The 24,037-nt window shown below is 36.9% G+C and overlaps 2 protein-coding genes across 8 annotated transcripts in view; both read right to left on the bottom strand.

Moving 5' to 3' along the window:
• Positions 1–927, bottom strand: part of LOC106065232 (anhydro-N-acetylmuramic acid kinase-like) — a 29,192-nt gene extending 28,265 nt beyond the window's left edge. For 3 of the 4 annotated variants that reach the window (XM_056037357.1, XM_013224023.2, XM_056037356.1), the window contains exon 1: positions 685–927. The gene's annotated coding sequence lies outside the window, so the exon portion shown is untranslated. The remainder of the gene's footprint in view (positions 1–684) is intronic. The other variant, XM_013224015.2, reaches the window with a different exon arrangement.
• A 10,993-nt stretch (positions 928–11,920) lies between these two features.
• Positions 11,921–24,037, bottom strand: part of LOC106070748 (oocyte zinc finger protein XlCOF6-like) — a 30,657-nt gene continuing 18,540 nt past the window's right edge. For all 4 annotated transcript variants that reach the window (XM_056037979.1, XM_056037978.1, XM_056037980.1 and 1 more), the window contains exon 6: positions 11,921–22,692. In XM_056037979.1, the coding sequence (XP_055893954.1) occupies positions 20,857–22,692 (1,836 nt within the window). In that variant the 3' untranslated portion in view covers positions 11,921–20,856. The remainder of the gene's footprint in view (positions 22,693–24,037) is intronic.

Genomic DNA, 24,037 nt, shown 5'->3' with positions numbered 1-24,037 from the left:
CATAAAACATCTTGTGTATCCACAGTTTACTCAAAATAAAACATCTTGTGTATCCACACTTTACTCAATGATGACGTAGTAACATGGTGAACACAGACAATCGTAATCAATACAAAACTTCACACAATTGAAAACACACGACATAATTGTTAGGATTACTGGCATATACAAACAGTTATTATTGGTATGTTTGGGCCTCGCAGAGGACTGTAACATTTTTGTTTTAGAAAGACGAAATAACAACTGTTATACCATAGTACCGAGAAGTTATGGTTTAAAATAGTTTAAATGAATTGTTAAAACTTAAAAAAAACATTTTAGACGTTGCCTGTAGCAGTGCTTTTCATGTCTAAGAATGCCGGGTACCTTACTTATAGATTACAGACGTTACTTCAGAAGAGAAGATATCCGTGTAAATCAGTGAGTTAAAATCTGTCCAGTCGTTGGTTTTACAAGCTTATTGATGATTACTTTGCCGGTAAAACTAGATTAAGCCTAGAATCTATATAAAATTAGATTCTAGTCATTCGTGATTATTTGTTATTTTTGGCATTTAAACATTATATACAATCTATACAGTAAGCCTATAATTATTTAAAAGTCTGTAAACTAGATCTAGAACTATACTAATGTATAGATAGATCTAGATGTACTACAGATCTCTATATCAGGATAACAACTGACCTGTGCGATGTTGATAGGCACATCTAAGATGTGATCAAAGTGTGGAAAGAAATCAAACGAAAAACAAAACTTGTAAAGAAAACAAAAAGAGACACACACGCTGACACAGTAAGAAACTTTTCTACACACAAGCACAGCACGTCGACAAAAAAAAAAAGATGCCGCTATTGTCAAAGTTGCTAGACTAAATCTACTCTCCAACACAATAGTAAAAGATTTCGAAGCTGTCACCGAAAGTCGTGAATGTGTCTTCGTTTGGCAGTGTGTGGTTCCAGGGATTCTCAATTATTACACAGTAGCTCAATATAATTTCGCCAGAAATGTCATTTATTATGTATATGGATCTTTATATACATTTTTAGTTTTACAATATAAAAAAGCAACATGCTTTCTTTTAAAATCGATTGCTCCTTTATAAATCTAATGGTGGATCATAATTTCTCATCCTATTTCTTGTAAAGTTTCATTATTGCAAGAGACCAGAGACCCATCAACTCAAGAAAACAAAATAGAGCAGTGAGATTCATAACAAACGAATATTCACATTTGACTAGAATAACATCTTTAGTAAAATCATTAAATTTAGAAAGCCTTCAGGATAGAAGACTCAAAAGTAAAGTAGCAAATATACATAAAACACTGAACATAATCTTCAAATACAAAAACAAAATCTAATATAATACCCAGAAAGACACATTCCTTGTTCCATATGCTAGGACAAATTTGTAAACATGCTCCTTCTTCCCTAGTGCTATTCGAGCATGGAACGGGTTGCCTGAACTAGCCAGGAAAACCAGTGACTTAGCAAAATGTCATTGGTTAACATGTATGACTAGATTGACCTAGGAACACGCGTAGGACGTAATCATCTTTTTTGAAGTAACGTCTGTATTTTATACGATAAGATAAGTTTGCAGTTAGACAATGATTTCGACATAAGACGGCGCGAAAGATGTCCACGTAGCTATGTATTATATTCTTTACTATGTAAAAAGAATAACATTTGGGTTGATTCAGGATACATGTTTAGTACGTTTCACCAGCAAAATATTTTGTTAAAAGTTAATTTAAGTTTCAATTTATATTCCTGCACTATTTCTTTGTGTGTGTGTACATTTCGACTTCCATTCCACACCCGAACATATACTTTGCTTTTTCTTATTTAGAAACCCAAATTGTCAACACAAATTTTAAGTTAGAACCACTGATTAAAAAAAAACATATTAGGGAAGCCTCTTACACGACTTCTCTCCCCTTGTCCTATTTATTAATCGAGGCCAAAAAACGTTCTCAACTGGCTCAATAAAATGACCCCGTTTTCATTTAGTTCAGTGTTACGGCTCAACATGTAACAGAAACTAATTTCTTTCCTTAATATTTATGTTTGGGTGAACGATTTATTATGTGTTGGCCGTCTCTTGATCAAATTGAGTTTTTAGAACAGAAAACTTTCAACACATTTATGCATGTCTAGAAAGCGCAATCGAAAGGTCGCCAAATGCCACGTCTACTGAGATGTTTATGAGTGTACTATTAACATTGTGCGATGCCTGACACATTCCGTCCATTTCTTTGTTACATAGATTTATCATGTTTGCCGTTAAGATTTATATTTTAGGCCTGAATGACATTGATTCCGTTAGGACAAGAAATGGCAGCACCAAACATTAATTAATAACGGATAAAGATATTAGTCAAAAGTAAAGACTTAACATTTTAGGAATGTATGACCTTGACTCCGCTGAGACAAGAAATGAACAGCGAACGTTCACTAATAACGGATATAGATCTTTGTCAAGGGTGTATCCAGAACCTGAGACTTGAAAAAGTCAGATCTGATTTGTAACTCACTATTTGCCAGAGCCCTGAATGATTCTTTTTGAGCTAGTTGTTCAGTGGTATAGATGCATTAATACATAAATATACACATGCCTATATATTTATAGATATTAACCATATTAGTTATAAAATCAAACTCCAGCAAATATAGAGATACAATATTTGCACTCTTTAGTTATATGTCTATTTCTAGCTGAAAGGAAAAAATAGAAATGTATATGTATATATATATATATAGTAGCTAATTAATAGTTAATTATAATTAAAAATTGATATACAAATGATTACTTCTACTAGCTAACCAGTCACAATACTAGACCTACTACTTAACTAACTGCTAACCAGCCAAACTACTAGTCCTCCTACTACTAGCTATCAGCTAACCAACCAAACTACTAGACCTCCTATTACCAGCTAGCTAACTAGCTAACTGCTAACCAACCATACTACTAGACCTCCTACTACTATCTAACCAACCATACTACTAGACCTCCTACTACTAGCTAACTAGCCATACTTCTAGACCACCTACTACTAGCTAACCAGCAATACTACTAGACCTCCTACTACTAGCTAACTGCTAACCAACCATACTACTAGACCTCCTACTACTAGCTATCAGCTAACCAGCCATACTACTAGACCTCCTACTACTAGCTAACTACTAACCAACCATACTACTAGACCTTCTACTACTAGCTAACTGCTAACCAGCCATACTACTAGATCTCCTACTACTAGCTAACTGCTAACCAGCCATACTACTAGACCTCCTACTATTAGCTAACTGCTAACCAGCCATACTACTATTAGCTAACTGCTAACCAGCCATATTACTAGACCTCCTACTACTAGCTAACCAGCCATACTAGTAGACCTCCTACTACTAGATAACCAGCCACACTACTAGACCTCCTACCACTATCTGCTAACCAACCATACTACTAGACCTCCTATTACTAGCTAACTGCTAACCAGCCATACTACTAGACCTCCTACTACTAGCTAACTGCGAACCAGCCATACTACTAGACCTCCTACTACTAGCTAACCAGCCATACTACAAGACATTCTACTAGGACTCCTAGTTCTCCTACTACTAGCTAACTAGCCATACTACTAGTCCTCCTACTACAAGCTATCTGCTAACCAACCATACTACTAGACCTTCTACTACTAGCTAACTGCTAACCAGCCATACTACTAGACCTCCTACTACTAGCTAACTGCTAACCAGCCATACTACTAGACCTTCTACCACTTACTAACTGCTAACCAGCCATACTACTAGACCTCCTACTACCAGCTAGCTAACTAGCTTACTACTAGACCTCCTACTACTAGCTAACCAGCCATACTACTAGACCTTCTAACACTAGCTAACTGCTAACCAGCCATACTACTAGACCTCCTACTACTATATATATATGGCTTTTTTTGTCTCGAAAGGATATGGATGCGCCCAAATGAGTCACTGGTTTTGGCTTAATCTTGAGACGGCGCAGAATCTGGTGTGGCTAATCAAGCCTAGAATTGGCTTGATTAGCCACACCAGATTCCTACTACTAGCTAACTGCTTACCAACCATACTACTAAACCTCCTACTACTAGCTAGCTAACTGCTAACCAGCCATACTACTAAACCTCCTACTACTAGCTAACTGATAACCAGCCATACTACTAGACCTTCTACCACTAGCTAACTGCTAACCAGCCATACTACTAGACCTCCTACTACTAACTAACTGCTAACCAGCCATACTACTAGACCCCTTCTTCTAGCTAACCAGCAATACTACTAAACCTCCTACTACTAGCTAACCAGCCATACTAGACTTCCTACTACTAGGTAACCAGCCATACTACAAGACCTCATACTACTAGGTAACCAGCAATACTACTAGACCTCCTACTACTAGCTAACCAGCCATACTACTAGACCTCCTACTACTAGGTAATCAGCCATACTACAAGACCTCCTACTACTAGCTAACCAGCCATACTACTAGACCTCCTACTACTTGCTAACCAGCCATACTACTAGACCTCTTACTAGTAGTAGGAGTTCTAGTAGTATGACTGGTACATCCTACATGACTATACATCCTACTACTAGCTAACCAGCCATACTACTAGACCTCCTACTACCAGCTAACTGCTAATTAGCCATACTACTAGACCTCCTACTACTAGCTAGCCAGTCATACTACTAGACCTCTTACTACTAGCTAACTGCTAACCAGTCATACTACTAGACCTCCTACTACTAGCTAACTGCTAACCAGCCATACTACTAGACCTCCTACTACTTGCTAACCAGTTATACTACAAGACCTTCTTCTACTAGCTAACCAGCCATGCTACTAGACCTCCTACTACTAGCTAACCAGCCATACTAGGCTACTACTACATGCGAATTTTTAGCTTGAAATAAATTATCAAATCTGTTACTTTTTTTCTTGACATTCTTCCTACCAAATCCACCTTTTGACAACAAAACAAATGTGAGATAATATATATATATATCCCCTTCCCCCGAAAAAAATATATATACCGGTATGTGTATATAATTAATCTTTATTACATTCTGACCCTTCATTCTTTCGGAAGACGTTCATTGTGCCCTAGAATATGTTCTTTCTGGAGTTAGTGGAAAAATTGTAGACTCTCCGCCATTGCCAGCAAACACTATTTCCGGTATTGAAAGCCAACAAAATGCATATTCTGAGGTATCTACAGTGCATTATCCTGCTACTTAAAATTTTTTATTTCAAAAACCCAATGTGCTATTCTTACTGACTTACACCCTCCCGCGCCGTTCGGCGCATTTGCCGGAAACCTGTTTCCACAAAAAATCGGTCACTGGCAATGCCTCTTCCTACTTGCTCTGAGGACCTCCGTGAAGTTGTATTGTCATCGCTAATCTTATTAGGCGTAATTCATATTGTCGCAGAACATGTACCGCAAACCTCATGCGACGCTCTGTCACAACCTTACTAAGGGGTCGACTCCCAGTTCGGCATAGGATTTCCTTAATTTAGAACCGATCCGATCTTTATAAATGACTCCCAAAATCTGTCTTAGTCATCTTTGTTGAGCCACATTTAATGTTTTTCAATTTCGGCAGATGACTATTCACTGCAATTTATTAGTGGAGCCCAGTCACTAGTAGAAATGTGTAACCTCTCTTGACTATGTCTTGGTATTAGATGACTGTAGTTTGCTTTAGATTTTATATCGAAAAAAGGAAGTTTTATCGTCAAAATCATCTGTTGGGAGGTTTTAAAGTAAAAAATCTCTGAAGTTTTTTTTTTTTTTTTTTTTTAAATACGAAACCTCATTTAGCTACGGTCATAGACTTTGGTGACTGTTGTTTGCTTTAGAATATTATTTAAGAGACAAAGTTTTTCAACCTCAAAACTATCTGAAGGGGGATTTTTTAATTCAAAACCATCTGGAGGGATTTTAAACTTTAAAAAAGCAATCTGGAGGAGGGGGGGGGGTTAAACTCAACACCCCCACCCCCCAATTTGGCTTGACTACGCTCAAAGAATTTTAGTGTGTAATTTGCTTTTTTTTTTTCATATTGAGGAGGTATTTTTTTAGCATCAAACCCCTTTGAAAAGAAGCGGGGGGGGGGGGGGGGGTAAACTCCAAACCCCATTTGGCTACGCTAATAGCATTTTGAGTGCGTAATTTGCTTTTTTTTTATATTAAAGAGGTATTTTTTAAGCTTCAAACCCCACTGGAAGGGGGTTTAAACTCAAAACCCCTTTGGCTAAACTCTTAGAATTTTGAATGTGTAATTTGCTTTTTTTATATTGAAGAAGGGTTTTATTGTAAATTTTGGAGGGGGGTTTAAAATCAAAATCTTCCTTAGCTGTGCTCTTGGAATTAGGGGATTCTCGTTTTTTTGTTTTGTTTTATAGAAGAGAGGGATTTAACTACAACCCCCCCCCTGATTTGTTCAAATGAGATTTTATATAAGCGTGCAGTATCTATTTAAAACTATTTTAGATTTCTAGCGGCTTCCAAAGGAGGAAAAGCCGTCATTAGTTGTTTGTGTGTGTGTGTGTATGGTCTATCATCCGACTTGATCTGTCCGTTCAAGACCAATTGTTACAGCAGATCTGAACACTGTCCTGTGACGTCACAACCTGTGGGCAGTTTAGTCCACTAGCTCGCTGCCAAATGACGACGTCACAAATATTTGAGACACGTATCATTGGAAGTATTTTATTGGTAGTGGAGTGCTTAATTTTCCAAAACCCTTTCCGGCAATAACAATCTTACGGAACCAATATATATCAGGTGCGTCTAACCAGTGTGTCAAAAGTGTCAAACCAGAATATGCCAGCTGCATCAAACCAGTATGTCAAGTGTATCAAACCAGTAGGCCTATATATCAGCTGCATCAAACCAGTATGTCAAGTGTATCAAACCAGTAGGCCTATATATCAGCTGCATCAAACCAGTATGTCAAGTGTGTCAAACCCGTAGGCCTATATATCAGCTGTATCAAACCAGTATGTCAAGTGTGTCAAACCAGTATGTCAAGTGTATCAAACCAGTAGGCCTATATATCAGCTGCATCAAACCAGTATGCCTATATATCAGCTGAATCAAACCAGTATGTCAAGTATATCAAACCAGTAGGCCTATATATCAGCTGCATCAAACCAGTATGTCAAGTGTGTCAAACCAGTAGGCCTATATATCAGCTGCATCAAACCAGTATGTCAAGTGTGTCAAACCAGTAGGCCTATATATCAGCTGCATCAAACCAGTATGTCAAGTGTGTCAAACCAGTATTTAGCATATCAGCTGCATTAAAAACTTTCTGAAAAACATTTAAAAAATCATACACCAACTAATTACACATAACAAAATAAATAAAAGCTGGTTTAATAATAGACCAAAGAAGCTTTATAAACAGAAAATATAGAAAATTTAAAGAAACTATAAGGCAGAAAAAGTTTATAGAAAGAATATTAAAATTAAACACCTAACCCAAAAAGTAAGCAGACAGCTGCAGGGTGAATACATAAACAATGTAATATCTAAAAAAAGCAACAAAAACCTATGGTCATACATTAAGTCTAAGAAAATGGAAACAACAGGCATAGCGCCATTAAAAGGTGAAAATAACACATAATGATAATGAAACTAGAGCTTAAATTCTAAATAAATACTTTGCATCAGCATTCTCAGCCCAAGGAGACAAAGACATATTACTTAATTTGAATCAAGTAGACAACATAGGAGATATAGAAGTACCGTACAAGAAAAGGGAATCCAAAAACTATTAGCAAACATTAAACCGAATAAAGCATCTGGACCTTATGGTATTCCAGCTAGATTGGTCAAAGAACTAAGCAATGAGCACCAGTGTTCAAAATACTTTTTCAGGCATCTCTTAACCAGGGTAGAGTACCAACGGACTGGAAAGAAAAAGGAGAAAAATCTGACCCAGGAAACTACAGAGCAGTATCACTAATGAGCATCACATGTAATATGTAGCAACATCATAAACCACTTAGACAAACATAATGTCCTTACTCCATACCGGTACCAACATGGCTATAGGAAATATAGATAATGTGAAACACAACTAATAGGACTAATTGATGATTTTTCAAAAGGTTTAGATGATAGGATAGTGAGCAAATAGATGCTATCTTACTAGATTTTTCCAAGGCTTTTGACAAAGTTCACCACCATAGTTTACTTAAAAAATTAAAATATTTTGGCATTGATGGTCCATTGCATCATTGGATTTAAGATTTTCTGATAGGGAGAGAACAAACTGTAATAATTTAATAAAATACTCAAAAAGACACAAAGATAAAGGCACATTCCTCGTTCCATATGCTAGGACAAATTTGTACAATTGCACCTTCTTCCTGTAGCATGGAATGGGTTGCCTGAGCTAACCAGGAAAACCAGTGACTTGGCAGAATTTAGGTCATTGGAGGTTAATATGCATGACCAAATGCATGACGCGTAGGATGTAATCATCTTCTCTTTTGAAGTAACGTCTGTATTATATAAGATAAGATAATCTCTCTATATATAATTCTCTTCATCAAGAAGTAATGGAAAGATCACTCTTTTTAATTCTGCAAGTCGGACTAGTTACCCCACGTAACTTTAGCGGCGGAAAAAAAAAGGGAGGGGAGAACAAGTAGTATTCACCCGTCAATAAACAGGGCCGACTTAACCATTGTGACCAGGAAGTCATGGAAAGATCACTCTTTTATTTCTGCCAGTCTGACTAAAGCTACCCCTCGTAACTTAAGCGTCGAAAAAAAAAGAGCCGGGGGGGGGGGGGAGAACAAGTAATCTACTCTGTATTCACCCGTCATTAAAGAGCAGGGCTGGACTTAACCATTGTGGGGCTCTATGCGAAACGGATTTTGCGGGCTACGTTTGGGTAGGGGTACGGATAATAAGTGAAAATTAAGAGTTTGAATCAGAAAATAAATTTGTCTTTGCAATTTATTCATTCTTTACTACGTACAGAATTACTTAACGAGCCTTGCATTTAACGAAGTCATACAGTATATCATAAAAATTATATTTCCTACAAAGATCACGTTCAATAGCAAGAATTATCAAATGTTTAAATCTATCTGAGAGAATTGTTGACCTCAAGTAATTCTTCATTAGTTCGCGGCTCGAGAAGCTTCTTTCACCAGATTACACAATTACAGGTCTTGCAAAATGCCGTTTTTTTTTAATCGCGCGTAGGATTGGCGTATTCCATATTGAATGACACCCTAAAATGACTTTTTTTTTTTGGTCTATATGTTTCAGGAGATTTGTTTTAGTTTTTAAAAGATTTTTAATACTTTCCGGAGATTTCCAGGACTTTTTCGTATATTTTGCAATTTCAGGAGATTTCCAGGAGCTCCTGGTAAATCAGGAGGCCGAGGGAAATCTGTTATAAGTTATAAAATGGTTTAATTTAATAATTAACACCTAGAATTAGCGCGCGTCCCATTGCGATCGCATAGGTTACAAGTGGCTTAAGGCTGGACCTTCAAAATAGCGACTAGTATTTTATACTACTGTATCATGCCTCACGCTCGCCACAGCTTCTTGACCAGGCTGTCGTTGAGTCAGCGCGCTCTACTTGACAGACGCCTTCAAGAAGCAGATGTTGCAATGACCGGCGATGGGATTAATCTATAAAGTCCTTTGTAGGAGAAGAAAGTCTCGAGTAAAGTGGCAGCACCCGAGATAACTTCAAGTTGCTTTAGGACTGCGAGAAATTATCCCTTGAACCATACAAAATATTATTTGTGTATAAATATATTTTGCATATAATTATGTATATAAATATGTAATTCATTTTTGTTAGTTTTTCTTTTTTTTTCTTTTGGTTTGTTCGTTTCATTGTTGAATACAAATCATATCACATATTGCCAGATGGGTTTTTTCGGGTTCATCTAGGCCAGGGGTGGGCAACCTTTTTGGATCGAGGGCCGCATTTCTTTAAATTTTGGAATGGCGGGCCGCATATGTATATACAACTTAGAAAGATGCTCTAGCTAATTTTTAATTCATAGTTACCCTGTATTATATTCACGTTTCTTTTTTTCCACACTCCACGTTAAGGAATTACAAGAAGAGTTAGCAATTTTTAAAATCAATTAATATTTTTTTTATTGCTGTTGTCTTTTTATATTACAATAACCCCACTAATATACAGTTGTACTTAATGTGCAGTATTTTACTTTTTACACTCGTGCATAATGTTCCGAATCTGTGGAACTAGCTTACTAGTTGTTACCCTTGTGACTGCTGTCAAATTACAGTCAGTCGAAATCGACCAGTATTTATACTTGTTTAGTTTCCCCCCACCCAAAATATAATGCTTGTTCACTGGATGAGACAATATATGTTCCGGAAGTTAAATGTCGGGACGAGCGAAACTTGCCATTTTGGAGCATTACCAGAGAATGCTGGCCATGTCCTTCAATGGTGCATACTAAATCAGAGACCCGAATAGGACTCTGGCCCCAAGGCCCTCCTATAGAACCAAAAACATTCGGAGAATTGCCTGTATCTGGAAAACATTGCGCGGTTCATCTTAGATACTGTTCTGAACCCTCCAACATGTGAAATGAGAACAAAGAACAACAGATGTATGTGTACTCAAATAGTTTGAACAGCAGCACATTTTGTAAAGTGATGACATACAGCTTCTGGCACCCATGAGACTCCTGTGGTAGTACTGACTGGAAATTCTCTTTGCTCGGAGTCTTGTCCTCTGGAGCTAAATCAGCTTCTGCGCTAAATGGTGAGCTAATGGTATTGAAAACCGGTTCTTGACGTCTTAAAATTTGCTCATATAAATTGCAAAATTAAGGAATCTAAATCAGTGTTGTACTTTTAATTATTTCACTAAAAATAATTTCACCTTTCAGCAAAGGAAAATGACAAAAACTGTTTTCTTTTGCTTACTTGTAGAAATGGGAAGGCCTTGTTTTAAAAGATTTAACATCCATTTACTTTTTATATGCAAGAAACTCATTGTGGAATAGATTATGAAACCTGAAATCTGTCTTCCACTCTTCATTAGAAATATTTGTAACAAAGTCACAGTCAATGTCCTTCAAGTAACAGAACGATTTCTTCCTTCAGATTTTATAATTTTTTCTCGTTTACCTTGCCCAAGTTAAGATACAGGAAATATTAGATTATTTTGTTCATAATCGGGACTACTTGTGATTAATACACCCTGGCTCTAATAATTTTAATTACTATGTTTAATATATGCATTCATGTACCTGAAATTTCATGAAGCTTTGTGCAAACTTTCCTGTTTAAAGTTTATGGTTGAGGTATTTAAAAAAACCCACCATTTTACTCAGTCAAAGATCGAGCTCCACCAGTTGTCACCCTTGCCATCTTCTTCCAAGTATACCCAAAATTTAATATAGTTCTTCATAGAATTGAATAAATACTGATCAGAGATTGTGTCTTGAATTGAGTGTATTGATATATAGCCAATAAGCATAGTCTTCGTTTGCTTGAAACTTTTTATAATGACAATTTCAATAATTTATATTTATATTATTTTTAATATATTTGCATTTTTATAAGTATATACTGTGGGCACACCTGACTTCTGTAGGTGTCGGCGGGCCGCATAAAACACTCCGGCGGGCCGCATGTGGCCCGCGGGCCGTAGGTTGCCCACCCCTGATCTAGGCTATCATGTACTTCCCCGGGCTTCCCACCTACGCTGATCATTGATTTCCTGTCGGGGTTGTAAATTGGCCGTGGATCGTCTGCCAGGACACCCCTGACAGTCTATTCGTTAACATGTTAATAGTTATGCAGAACAAGAACTGGTTCTAACTTATCATATATCAGTCAACAACAAGAATTTAACTGATAACAGTTTAATGAGTAGACGATATAATATGACCTGAGTGATGAGTATGTACACAATAATAAATGACAATGTCAAATACACGTTAAACAAGTCATTCAACCTAAATAAAGCAACAGTCGAACTGACTTCACGATGGCCACAAGTAATGTACCGGTATCTCACAGATCAAGCTTGACGGTACGTGACGTTTTGGCGACGGGACGTTTTGGCGCGAGCCGTTTTGGCGACGGGCCGTTTTGGCGCGAGATATCATTTGACGAAAATTTAATAAGCACGTAGCTTTTATAACAATGTTTCACTCTACCATAATATTGTATGTATAGTATGAATTCTAACACAGTTCAGCGAATTTTTTTTTTTTTTTTAATTATAAAGGTTTTGCTTATTTCATGACTATAGGCCTATAATAAGTCAAATTCCTGAATGGTAATGACATGCTATTAGGGGGGTTCTGATAACCGCACTGGATGACATTTTTGGATTTCTTTCCAAAAGATTTTTTTTATTTGACATTAGTGTAATATACCAACTAGCTAAGTGTCACACTTTAATATAACAAAAACCATGTTAACATCTAAAGCTCTATTACGCTGAATGACGACAATAACTCCACACATAGTAAAGATCAAGACACGGAATGTGGTCAGTACAAACTCTAACGTGAATCCACAAATGTAAACAAACACTAGGGGCGACGATAGATAGAAACAAATTCACGACACTAAGATACTTTGAAAAGATATATTTTGAGAAATTGGGTAGGGGTGATTTGGGTGACACATCTCGCATTGACACAAATGAAGACAAGACCAGCACCGAGCACCGGTCATTGGCGTCATGAGTCTGGCAATCATCTCCTTGGGAATGGTCATTACATGTGACACCTATCCCGCCCCCTCTCTTCTGCTCACATTTTACTCCTTGTATATACTCTTTCCTCCACCCCTCCCCTCTCTCACGCGTAAGACGAATTCCAGCGACTTAGGCAAATAACCATGGTATCTATGTATACTTCACTGAAAGTATTTTGAGTAACATGGTACATGTATTATATTTTTACTTATTATTTGCAAGTGTTTGGTATGTTTGGAGATACCATACAGTCATTAAATAAATCAATGTTAATGTAAACAAATAATTGCATCAATTTTTAGTCTATCATCGTTTCATTTTTTTTTTTTTTTAAATTTCAAAGTAATATCTTAAAAAACAACTTTTTTGAAAATAAAAGTGTGCCTCTTAATAAACACACATACACAAGCAAATGTTTATTAAAGAAAATGATGTGAAAAACAAACACACATTTACATTTAGTACGTGAATAATATGTCTTAACACAAACACTCATGCAAAACATAGATATGTATAATTCTTTTAAAAGAACTAATACAATAAACGTACATAATGTATTTCGCGCCAAAACGTCCCGTCGCCAAAACGACCAAACCTGCGTCCCTGAACAAGAAAATTATACATTTCTTGTGACCGCCATTCACAATATTATAGTAATAACGATTTCAAAACTACAACGCGAAGAATAAAGCAAAATAAAATAACTTACCCAATACCGGAGATGAAAATACAAAAGAAAACTTCAGCGAAAGATCAGCGCAACAGAAGCAATGACATTAACATAGCGCGTCCTTAGGAACTATCACACAAACCATTAAGGTGCATAAAAGAAAACAGTACACAAGAAGAACGTCTAGATGCGTACGACATCCCCCTTCTCCCCCTAACTGGATCTTGCGAAGCCAAGTCCAGTCTTCAAAGAGATATTGAAAACTGAACTACATAGACAACCGGAATATGCAAAACGAATTAGGAAACATCACCAACTTGAAGTTGAAAAACACAACCTTCAGATAGTCAAGAATAAGCAACTATTCAAACAGATAATGTCGCAAAAAACAACACCCATCATGAAAATATTAGAACATTGCAATACATAAACAAAATAATAAATAGGTTTTACATATACATATAATATATATATATATATATATATATATATATATATATATATATATATATATATATATATATATATATATATATATATATATATATATATATAAAATACACAGCAAAATCTATACTAAAATGGTTTTTATACGAGAATCACACATGTCTTGAGCACAAGTCCGCTAGTATATTGTCCTCTCCTTTGATGTGACACACATTGAAGGTGTAGTCACGGAGCACCAGAGCCCACCTCGTAACTAGGTGGTTCGTAAAGTTCGTGCTCCGGAGATACGCGAAGGCCTTGTAGTCAGTTTGAAGGTGAAACTTCACGCCAGGTATTTGTCCAGTTTTTTAATGGCAAATACGATAGCCAAACCTTCTCTCTCGATGATCGAATACCTCTGCTTCCGAGGCAACAACTTTCGACTCACATACTTGACGGGACGCAGAACACCGTTTACAAAATGGCTCAGTATACCGCAGATTCCTTTGTACGCCTGCACCCTGCTCAAAACCTCCGCGCACTTATGATTCCAGTGCAAACCTTGCAACATACGTTTTACGACCCTATTAAAATGGTTTGGGGCACCACTTAACCAAAAAGGTAGATAGTGAAACATATCATGCTCCCCCAATACACGAAACGCTGTGTATGGTTTACTTTCCTCACTAATAACAATAACCTTTGGTAAGATCAACCAAAGTAAAATATTTGGCCTTATACAATTTATTAAACAACTCCTCCTGCTCCGGTATCACTTCTGCCAGGATCTGAATTACATTGTTCAGTTTTCTGAAGTCTATACATGGTCTTAACGACCTATCTTTCTTTTTAATGATGACTACAGGGGCTGCATATGGCGAGTTCGTGGGACCTATCATTCCTAATTCAAGCACGCTGTCAACTTCTTGTTTAACTTTATCCCTCATATGTATGGGAACCGCGAATGGCTTTAATGCAATAGGCTTTGTATCGATTAATGTAATAGTAAATTTATCTACGTTGGCTCTACCAGGCGAATCTGAATTAATAGGCCTATCCATAAACTCATTAAGAATATCATCAATTTGTTTTATTCTGTACAGATTTAAGATCGGGATTTATTTTGACCTGCGCAAAGATATTCCCGTCTGACTTCTGGCTAGCTTCCAACGTTGGAATGTTAGGCAGCGCATCTTCTTTAGACAACCTTTCAGTATCTGCGTCTTCGTCGCTCACGACAGACACCATATTGGCTGATAGACGCAGAACCAATAGAATTATTAACAACCACATTTTCCCCTTTTCCTACCCGACAATGGTATTTCATGAGCCTATTTCTATGGTACACTTTCAGCTTCTCATCTTTCTATACCAGAAAGTCAAACTTTGAATTTTTTTTTGACAACCTGGAATGGACCCTGCCAAAATACAGACAACGTATTGTCTCCATGCGGTTTTAGAACCAACCCACAATCTTCAGCATCTATGTCACGAGTGAATGAATATTTGTCATATTGGACTTTGTATTTACTTTTATTCACCTAGTCATTGCTACTAGCGATAGCGGTAACAACAGACAGCCTCTCTTTTAAGTCTAATAGGTAACTAAACAAATTTTCAGATTCAGTTTCATCCTCTTAATCTGTAAATGCTCGTTTTAAAATAGGCCCCTCATTTGTCTACCATAAACAAGTTGGAACAGAGACACATCAGTTGTCTCATTAGGAACTTCTCTATATGCAAATAGAGCAGCGGTTATCTTTCTATCCCAGTCCCGTGGGCTATTTTGAGTAACCTTTCTTAGGAACGACTTCAAAAACCTATTCAGTCTCTCAATTTGACCATTCGAGTTGGGGTGGTACACAGCGGAGTGTAACGGTTTAATTGACAAGAACTCACACACCTGGTTATATAGTCCCGAAGAAAATTGACCCCCCTGGTCCGATAACATTTCGCACGGCAGCCCGATTCGGCTAAATATGGTGGTTAGTGCCTCGATTGCCGTCTCTGTATTTACATTATGGAGTGGTATTACTTCCGGCCATCTCGTAGCAATATCCACCAAGGTTAGAATAAACCTTTTTTTTATTCTCTGTCAACTCCAATGGGCCAACAATGTCAACTGCCATTTTAAAAAACGGAGTGGAAATCACATTCATACGACCAAGCTCCACTTTGTCACAACGACGCGGTGTTCTAGCTTTCTGATACACATCGCAAGATTTCACAAACTCTTTCACATCACTGTCTAACCCTTGCCAAAAAAAAAATATTTGTAAATTTTGCCTTTTGTTTTCCTTATTAAGAAATGACCCGCTAGCATACTCTCATGCGTTTTTTTTTTTTTTTTAAGTTCCCTTTTGGACGACGGTACAACCAACTGTCTCTCATCCTCACCAAATTCTCCCTTAAATACTCTATACAACAATCTCTCAAATACTTTAAATTCTACACATCCATTCTTCTTATTATCCACACAGTTATCTACCTGCCGCTCCCAAAGATCTTTCAAAGACGGATCACTCAATTGCTCACGTAAAAAGTCATCACTTGTACCTAGAACATCACGACAATCTTCCAGCACTCCACTGTCATTCATAACACTGTCATCGTTTTCTGTTTTCTTTCTCTTTTATCGCCCTAGTTACAGCTGCACAACCCAATTGACTGCCACCGTTCTGTAATAAGGAATAAAGAAACACTGAAGAGTAACCTAAAACAAGGCTTTATTTAACTAGAACGACACATGAACTGACGAAAGAGACTTGGACTGTAGCACACTAAATCAATGTTGTAAACACATTCTCACGACGTTACACAAACATAAACAAATAGTAACTATTTCACCACACGTTCAAATCTATTTCCAAGAATTAAGTCTGCCACTGGATCCCTAAAACATGCTATTCAAATTTACCAACAATATATTGTCTCAATATAAACACACGCTAACGGGTCATCCCTAACAGTCCCATCAACCAGTTTCAACCTATAACTCCCAGGAATCCTATCTTTCTTGCCAACTAACAAACTCCTAATATCTATCACGCTCGAACCAGAATCTTTCAGCACAGACACAACTTTACTATTTACTCGACCACTTTCAAACTTGCCTACCGATCTACCACGCAAGAATTTGTCCATATATGACTTTTTTTTTTTTTTTTACAAGGGGAGAAACAATCAAGTCCCTTACCCAACAAACAATTACAGCAATTTTGAACATCATGGGGACCATTCAGTCATTTGTACCTAACCGGTAGGCCAAAGGTCCTGTTATTATAGTTGGGTCTCGGTGGGTACGCCTTACCTTCCGTATCCGTTATCGGGAGGGCGCCCATCCGTATCATAACTTTGTCGTCTCGTGCTCTTGCCGCGGATTCTGCGCCCACTACCATCAAACTGTCTCCGATAGCGCCCCAATGAAACATTTCTATTTGGGTGAGAGTTTGCAGGGATTGCGGGTGCTTTTTTAGACCTTCCATCAGCAACAAGGGTGGAGTTAGCTACCGGCGAACGTTGAGGGCATTCAACTGACTTGTGGCTTTTCATGACACACCCAAAGCAAACAATGACTTTTCTTTGAACGACCGGGCCACGATTAACTGCTTCGCTACACGCCGCCGCTACATATAAGCTTTCTTCTTTGGCAAACGACGCCCCCGAATTTGCGACCTTAAATCCCTCTATGATGTCTAACATGTTCTCCACAGTATTTTGTTTATTGATAACAATTTGGCGGTACATTTCCCCCGATACATTTTGTAGTATCCTATCTTTCATGATAATCATGAGATTCTCGTAGCAATCGACCTCGGCCATCTTGCACCAGTGCGGTCCTCAGCTCACATCTCCCTGAAGTCATTTTGCCGTGGATTGACCCGATGGAACCTTTTACGGCATGTCTCCGCGTTGATGTCAGCGTGGCGTAGAAGTGCCGTTTCGACATCCTCATATTTACCGACTGTTCTCAACATAATGTTTTTAAGTGATATCGTCAAATTTGTATGACAACAGCAGGGGCCACTCTTTAGTTTCAATTTTGCATCTCGATGCCACGGCCTCAAAGTGCGCCAGGTACGATAGCAGGTCATCATCTTCCTTCATGCCTTGGAAGTTCTTGTCTAGCCTGTCCAAGACACTTATATGTCGCACCTCAACTGCCTGACCTGCCACTGCACCTGCCTCTGGCGCAGACTTCTCTGTAAGCCGTGCCAGTTCCAGTTTATCTTTTTTCTTGAGCGCCTCCCTAGCATCTCTCTCCTTCCACCTCTCGTTCATCACGCCTGGCCTTCTCCCCACGTTCGTTCGTATTGCTCTTTCTTAAGCCTCTCTTCACGCTTAAGTCTGGCTTCCTCATCTGCCTTCGCCTCTTTCCTCGCGCTCTCTCATAGTGATCCTTCTGCTCCGCAACATACCTCGCCAACCTCTCACCATCATACCCGAGAGCACGGCCGTCACTGATGAACTGGTCGGTTAGAGTTAACCTCGTCTCCATTACATAGACTATTAAATAATAATTACATGCTCTAACTGTTTATCACTAACAAATACTAAATTTAGATCACAAAGAATTTTTTTTTATCTTACTACATTACAAAGGGGCGAACTGAAACCATGGGCATATCGACAATGACAGGGCCAAGGACTTATCTGCTCAGCATCCCACGTCGGAAGAAGATGGTCTCACTCCACAGAAGAAAAAAGCCATAGACAGCCTAAGCCACTGGAGCAGACCAGCGGTTCTAACTTCAGGACGGTTCCGGTACACCAGCCAACAAGACACACAGTTTCAGGTCGATCCCGTCGACAGGCACTCAATTCACTCACACGTTGCCGCTCAGATTCAGAGGATTCAGGCGTTGGTGAGAATATATATATATATACACTAGTGTCAAAAACTAATTAACTAGCACGCTAGTTTTTAAAACATCTGGGGAAACAATCCGATTAATCAAAATACAATGGATGCCCAACTAGTTTATTGTGTGCTGTACACAAAGCATCAGACCGTTCAAACGGCTTAAATGTACAATCTTATATATTTAATTATAATTTTAAAAAATTACATTACATACATATATACTGTATATTATATATTAGCCCTAGCGGTAAAATCAAGTACACAAAGGTCACAAAGTTAAGACTTAAATACTCATTTCCCCAGAGCCCCCAATACTGTCAGGTGGGGTTTCATTTTGCTGCTCTAGGGGTGGACATAAGCTCATTGCTTTTCCGGGTTCCCCCCCCCCCACACACACACCTGAACAGTGTAAACCAAAACAAAGAGTACTAGAATGTAAACTACAAAATAAATGAACATCGAATGAAAGTCATTCAACTGAATAGTTACTGAATAAACAACATTTGTTCAACTCAAACAATAATGAATATTTAATAATACCTAATTGCTAATTAAGAAGTTATTTCCATGTGAATCCATCTCATGGTGGTTAACATTACATCAATCGTTGTTCAAACAACACACCAATAACACACCTTCCACACGCACACTCCATTTCGCCGCCATACAGATCGGCAGCTTCATACACCACAAGCAATGCTTGCTAAAGACACGGCTCCAAGGGCAAGAAGACGACACTCTTTCCCATAGCTCCAAGCCTAAGACCGTAGCTAAAAAAGGCTCTTTCTACTGCGGGAACTAAGGGTGGCGTAAACACAATATTCTAGACAACAAAACGCGCCTAATACAAACTACTTCCAATACATTAAAACACAACTATTAAACACAGAAAGAAAACTTCACGCGCGCACGACAAATAACACTTGGGGATCCAGCAACACTACCAATATGAGGCTCTTTTTAAGCCAATATCACTTTATGAAGCAGGAGATCTGGAGAACCACAGTTAGCACCATGAAAAAAAAAAATCCGAGTTATTCATTAATACCTGCCTCAAGAAGATTCTTATGATTTGTTGGCCAAACAAGATCTCCAATGAGTAACTGTATCAAAGAACTATTGTGGGAAGCGTGGTCGAGAGGCTAAGTGCGCTTGAACTTGGCTTGGCTACCTAGAAGGGGGGCTCGAGTTTCGATACCCGACTCGGGCAGAGTTGATCTCTGAGCATGCTATAAGCATGAAAGTAGCGCTATATAAACGCCATAATAATGAAAAAAAAATATCCTTCAGACAGTCTGCAGATGGATAGGAAATACCCTTTAGAACACTGCATCTAACATTACAAGAAAAGCTCTCTAAATATAAATCCCAAGGAAAGAGGAAGAGACCAACCAGAAATACATAGCATCAAGATTCGGAAGTAGATTCCAAGCAGATAAACAAGACATTTGGACAGTTGGAGAGACTCAGCAGGGCTGAAAAGCCTGCAGGAAGCTGGTTGGTGGCTTTTGCACCAGAATTAAAATATAATGGTAATTTCAAGTTTAAGGAACACTTAAATTCTCTAAAATATTTAACATTTAAATAGCTTTTGAGCAGGGTGTATATTAACTTGCATCTTCAAATTTCATATTAAAAAGCTATGTAGGAAGTGGAGGCCTGGTGGCTGAGCAGTAAAGGGATTGACTTCCGAACCGGGGGTCCTGGGTTTGAATCCTGGGACTTTTAATTTCAGGAGTCCACCCAGCTCTAATGGATACCTGACATTGTTGACAATGTTGGTCGTTGTGCTGGCCATGACACCCTCATAAACCGCAGAAACAGATGACCTTTACATCATCTGCCCTATACACCACAAGGTCTGAAAGGGGAACTTTACTTTACTTTTTATGTGGAAGGTATATTATTGTTATGAACATAATGACAACAGATTGAAAACAAATGTCCACTAAGTATAGCTTTAATACACTGAATGACTACACAACACACATTTCCTGAACACATTCTTACCGACGAGTTACAAGCACATTTAAACATAAGAACAACAACCGATACAGCATATAATTTTCATAACAATCATGTTAAGTTATGTTTATCAGTGAATAAACATATGTTTTATAAAACTTGAGGATGTAAAGAATTCTGACACATGTGACATTTTAAAAGTTTAATATGTATCCCACAATGAAGAGCCAGATGGTATACTAAACATGATTTAGTGAACAAAATTTGTTGACACATGTCACACTTGTACGTTTTACAAGAATGAAACATCTCATGGTACTTAAAGCTTGAAGACTGATTGAATTCTTTCTGACAAATGTTACATTGAAATGGCTTTTTATCAGAATGTATTACCTCATGGCGTTTCAAGTTAGAAGAATGTTTGAACTCTTTCTGACAAATTTTACATTTAAATGACTTTTTATTAGAATGAATCAATAAATGTCTTTTTAAGCTAACTGAGTGATAAAATTCTTTTTGACAAATTGTACATTTAAATATTTCCTTACCAGAATGTATAAGCTGATGTGATTTTAAGCAAGTAGACTGATGGAATTCTTTCTGACAAACTGTACATTTAAATGGCTTTTCACCAGAATGTATTACCTCATGGCGTTTCAAGCTAATAGAATATTTGAATTCTTTCTGACAAATTGTACATTTGAATGTCTTTTTATCAGAATGTTTTATCATATGGTATTTCAAATCAGAGGAATGACTAAATTCTTTCTGACAAATTGTGCATTTAAATGTCTTTTTATCAGAATGTTTCATCATATGGCATTTCAAATCAGTAGACTGACTAAATTCTTTCTGACACATTGTACATTTAAATGGCTTTATACCAGAATGAATCAATAAATGTTTTTGTAAGCTAGATGGCTGAGTGAATGCTTTTTGGCAAACATTACATTTAAATGGCTTTTTACCAGAATGTATAAGCTGATGGGATTTTAAATGATGAGACTGATTGAATTCTTTCTGACAAATTGTACATTGAAATGGCTTTTTCTCAGAATGTATTGCCTCATGGCGTTTCAAGTTAGAAGAATGTTGGAATTCTTTCTGACATATTTTGCATTTAAATGGGTTTTCACCTCTATGTCTTTTCTCATGGTATTTCAAGCTAGTAGAATGTTTAAATTCTTTCTGACAAATTGTGCATTTAAATGGCTTTTTATCAGAATGTTTTATCATATGGCATTTCAAATAAGTGGACCGACTAAATTCTTTCTGACACATTGTACATTTAAATGGCTTTATACCAGAATGAATCAATAAATGTTTATGTAAGCCAGATGACTGAGTGAATGCTTTTTGGCAAACATTACATTTAAATGGCTTTATACCAGAATGTATAAGCTGATGGGATTTTAAATGATGAGACTGATTGAATTCTTTCTGACAAATTGTACATTGAAATGGCTTTTTCTCAGAATGTATTAACTTATGGGATTTTAAGTGATTAGACTGCCTAAATTCTCTCTGACAAATGTTACATTTAAATGGCCTTTTATCAGAATGAACAAATAAATGTTTTTTTATGCTATTAAACTTATTGAATTCTTTTTGACAAATAGTACATTTAAATAGTTTCTTACCAGAATGTAAAAGCTCATGTGATTTTAAGCGATCAGATTGATGGAATTCTTTCTGACTAAGTTCAGATTTAAATGTTTTTTTATGTGAGGGAATCATCTTACATTTGTTTGCTTTAAATGAACTAGACATTGTTTCTGTTCCCTTTTGTAATAGTCCTGCTTTTTCCTCTGCATTAACCAGCTGGTGGGTTCGATTGTAGTAAGAAACATGTCCCTCATCTTTTAAGCTTCCAGCATACAAATCTTTTTTAGATGTGCTTCCAACATACCAATCTTTTTTAGAAGTGTTTTCAGCATACAAATCTTGGTTTAAAGTCATTTCTTGAATCTGATTTACCTTTTTTTTCTGAAAGATAAAATACATTTCTAACTTATACAATATTTTAATAATTTAATCTGATACTAGAGCTGTATTCACATAATTAATTTCTAGAGAAAAATACAAGAATACCGGTATAAACAAAATGTTTTATACTATAACTAGCTTTAATTTTACCCAGGTTTTTCTTTCTACAAATAGCATGCATTTATTCCGTTTGAATAATCAATAATCAATGATCTAAATATAACGCAAAATGTAACTCTAGATTTAGAATCTAAACAATTTGAATGCCACAGTAGTCTAGTCTAGTCAATAAATACAAACTTTGAGCCTATTATAGTAAAAGACTATAAACACTGTGATGTGAGCTTGTGTCGACCTAGGTGTAATGTATTGACCTAGATACATTAGCCGTGTTTCATTCATCATTTCGTAGCTAAGTTGCTAAGAGGTCTAAATGCGTATAAGTAAATCTTAAAGAAAAAAGTAAATTGAAAATAAAGACTTCAAATACAATAACTGTAGTCTTAAATGCTTTAACAAAACCACATTGAAGTAAATTGTACTATGTAAGTAGTTTATTAGTTTAATAACATGCCTTTATAATGTGTGATATTATGACCTCTGACATTCATTTCATTTGTATCCCTACGCGATATAATAGTACCGCAAGTTATGGAAAAGTATGTCAAGACGTTTAAAGCTATTTACATTTAGAGCGAATGATTTTATGTAAAAAAATGTTTTGTTAACTCAAATTTGAAGGTTAATGTGCATCAAATAATGAAATAAATAGACACGTATTTGTATGTTCATGTGTAAAATAACAAAATTATGTTTTCTTGAATGAGAGTTAATTTAGGTCTAGAGAATTTCATCTCTGCGCATGCGGGACCTCTCCATCTTGTCTCATCATTTAGACACAGCATGTTTGAGGGTCTTAAATTTGTTTTAGGGCTACAATACATACACTACGGTCTAAGTTAGTACCCAAGGAACATTTCTGCCAAGTTTTATCAAGATCGGTGAAATGGTTTTGATTTCTATGCGGGGAAATACAAACATACATACGCCTTACTTTCTGCTTTATATATTAGATAATTAAATAAATTATTTGCATGTCTTAAACCCTGTATCAATTATTTAGGAGAGATCTTTGTATTTTCTTCACTATGATATGACATTCACAGATTTCAGTTGCCTTTCAGTTTATTACAACTCATTGCTAGGATGCACTGAAGAAACACAGTGTTGAATATCATTTTCTTAAGGGTTATGATTTTGAACTCCATTCAACAAATTTATTCAAACTGTTAATCACAATGATAACTTGCTTACATGAAATAACAGTGAAATAAAAGTCAGTCAA

Source organism: Biomphalaria glabrata, chromosome 8, assembly GCF_947242115.1.
Source record: "Biomphalaria glabrata chromosome 8, xgBioGlab47.1, whole genome shotgun sequence".
In the NCBI taxonomy this organism is placed as follows: domain Eukaryota; kingdom Metazoa; phylum Mollusca; class Gastropoda; family Planorbidae; genus Biomphalaria; species Biomphalaria glabrata.
The sequence above is the reverse complement of the archived record's forward strand: the minus strand, read 5'-3'. Positions and strand labels throughout refer to the sequence as shown.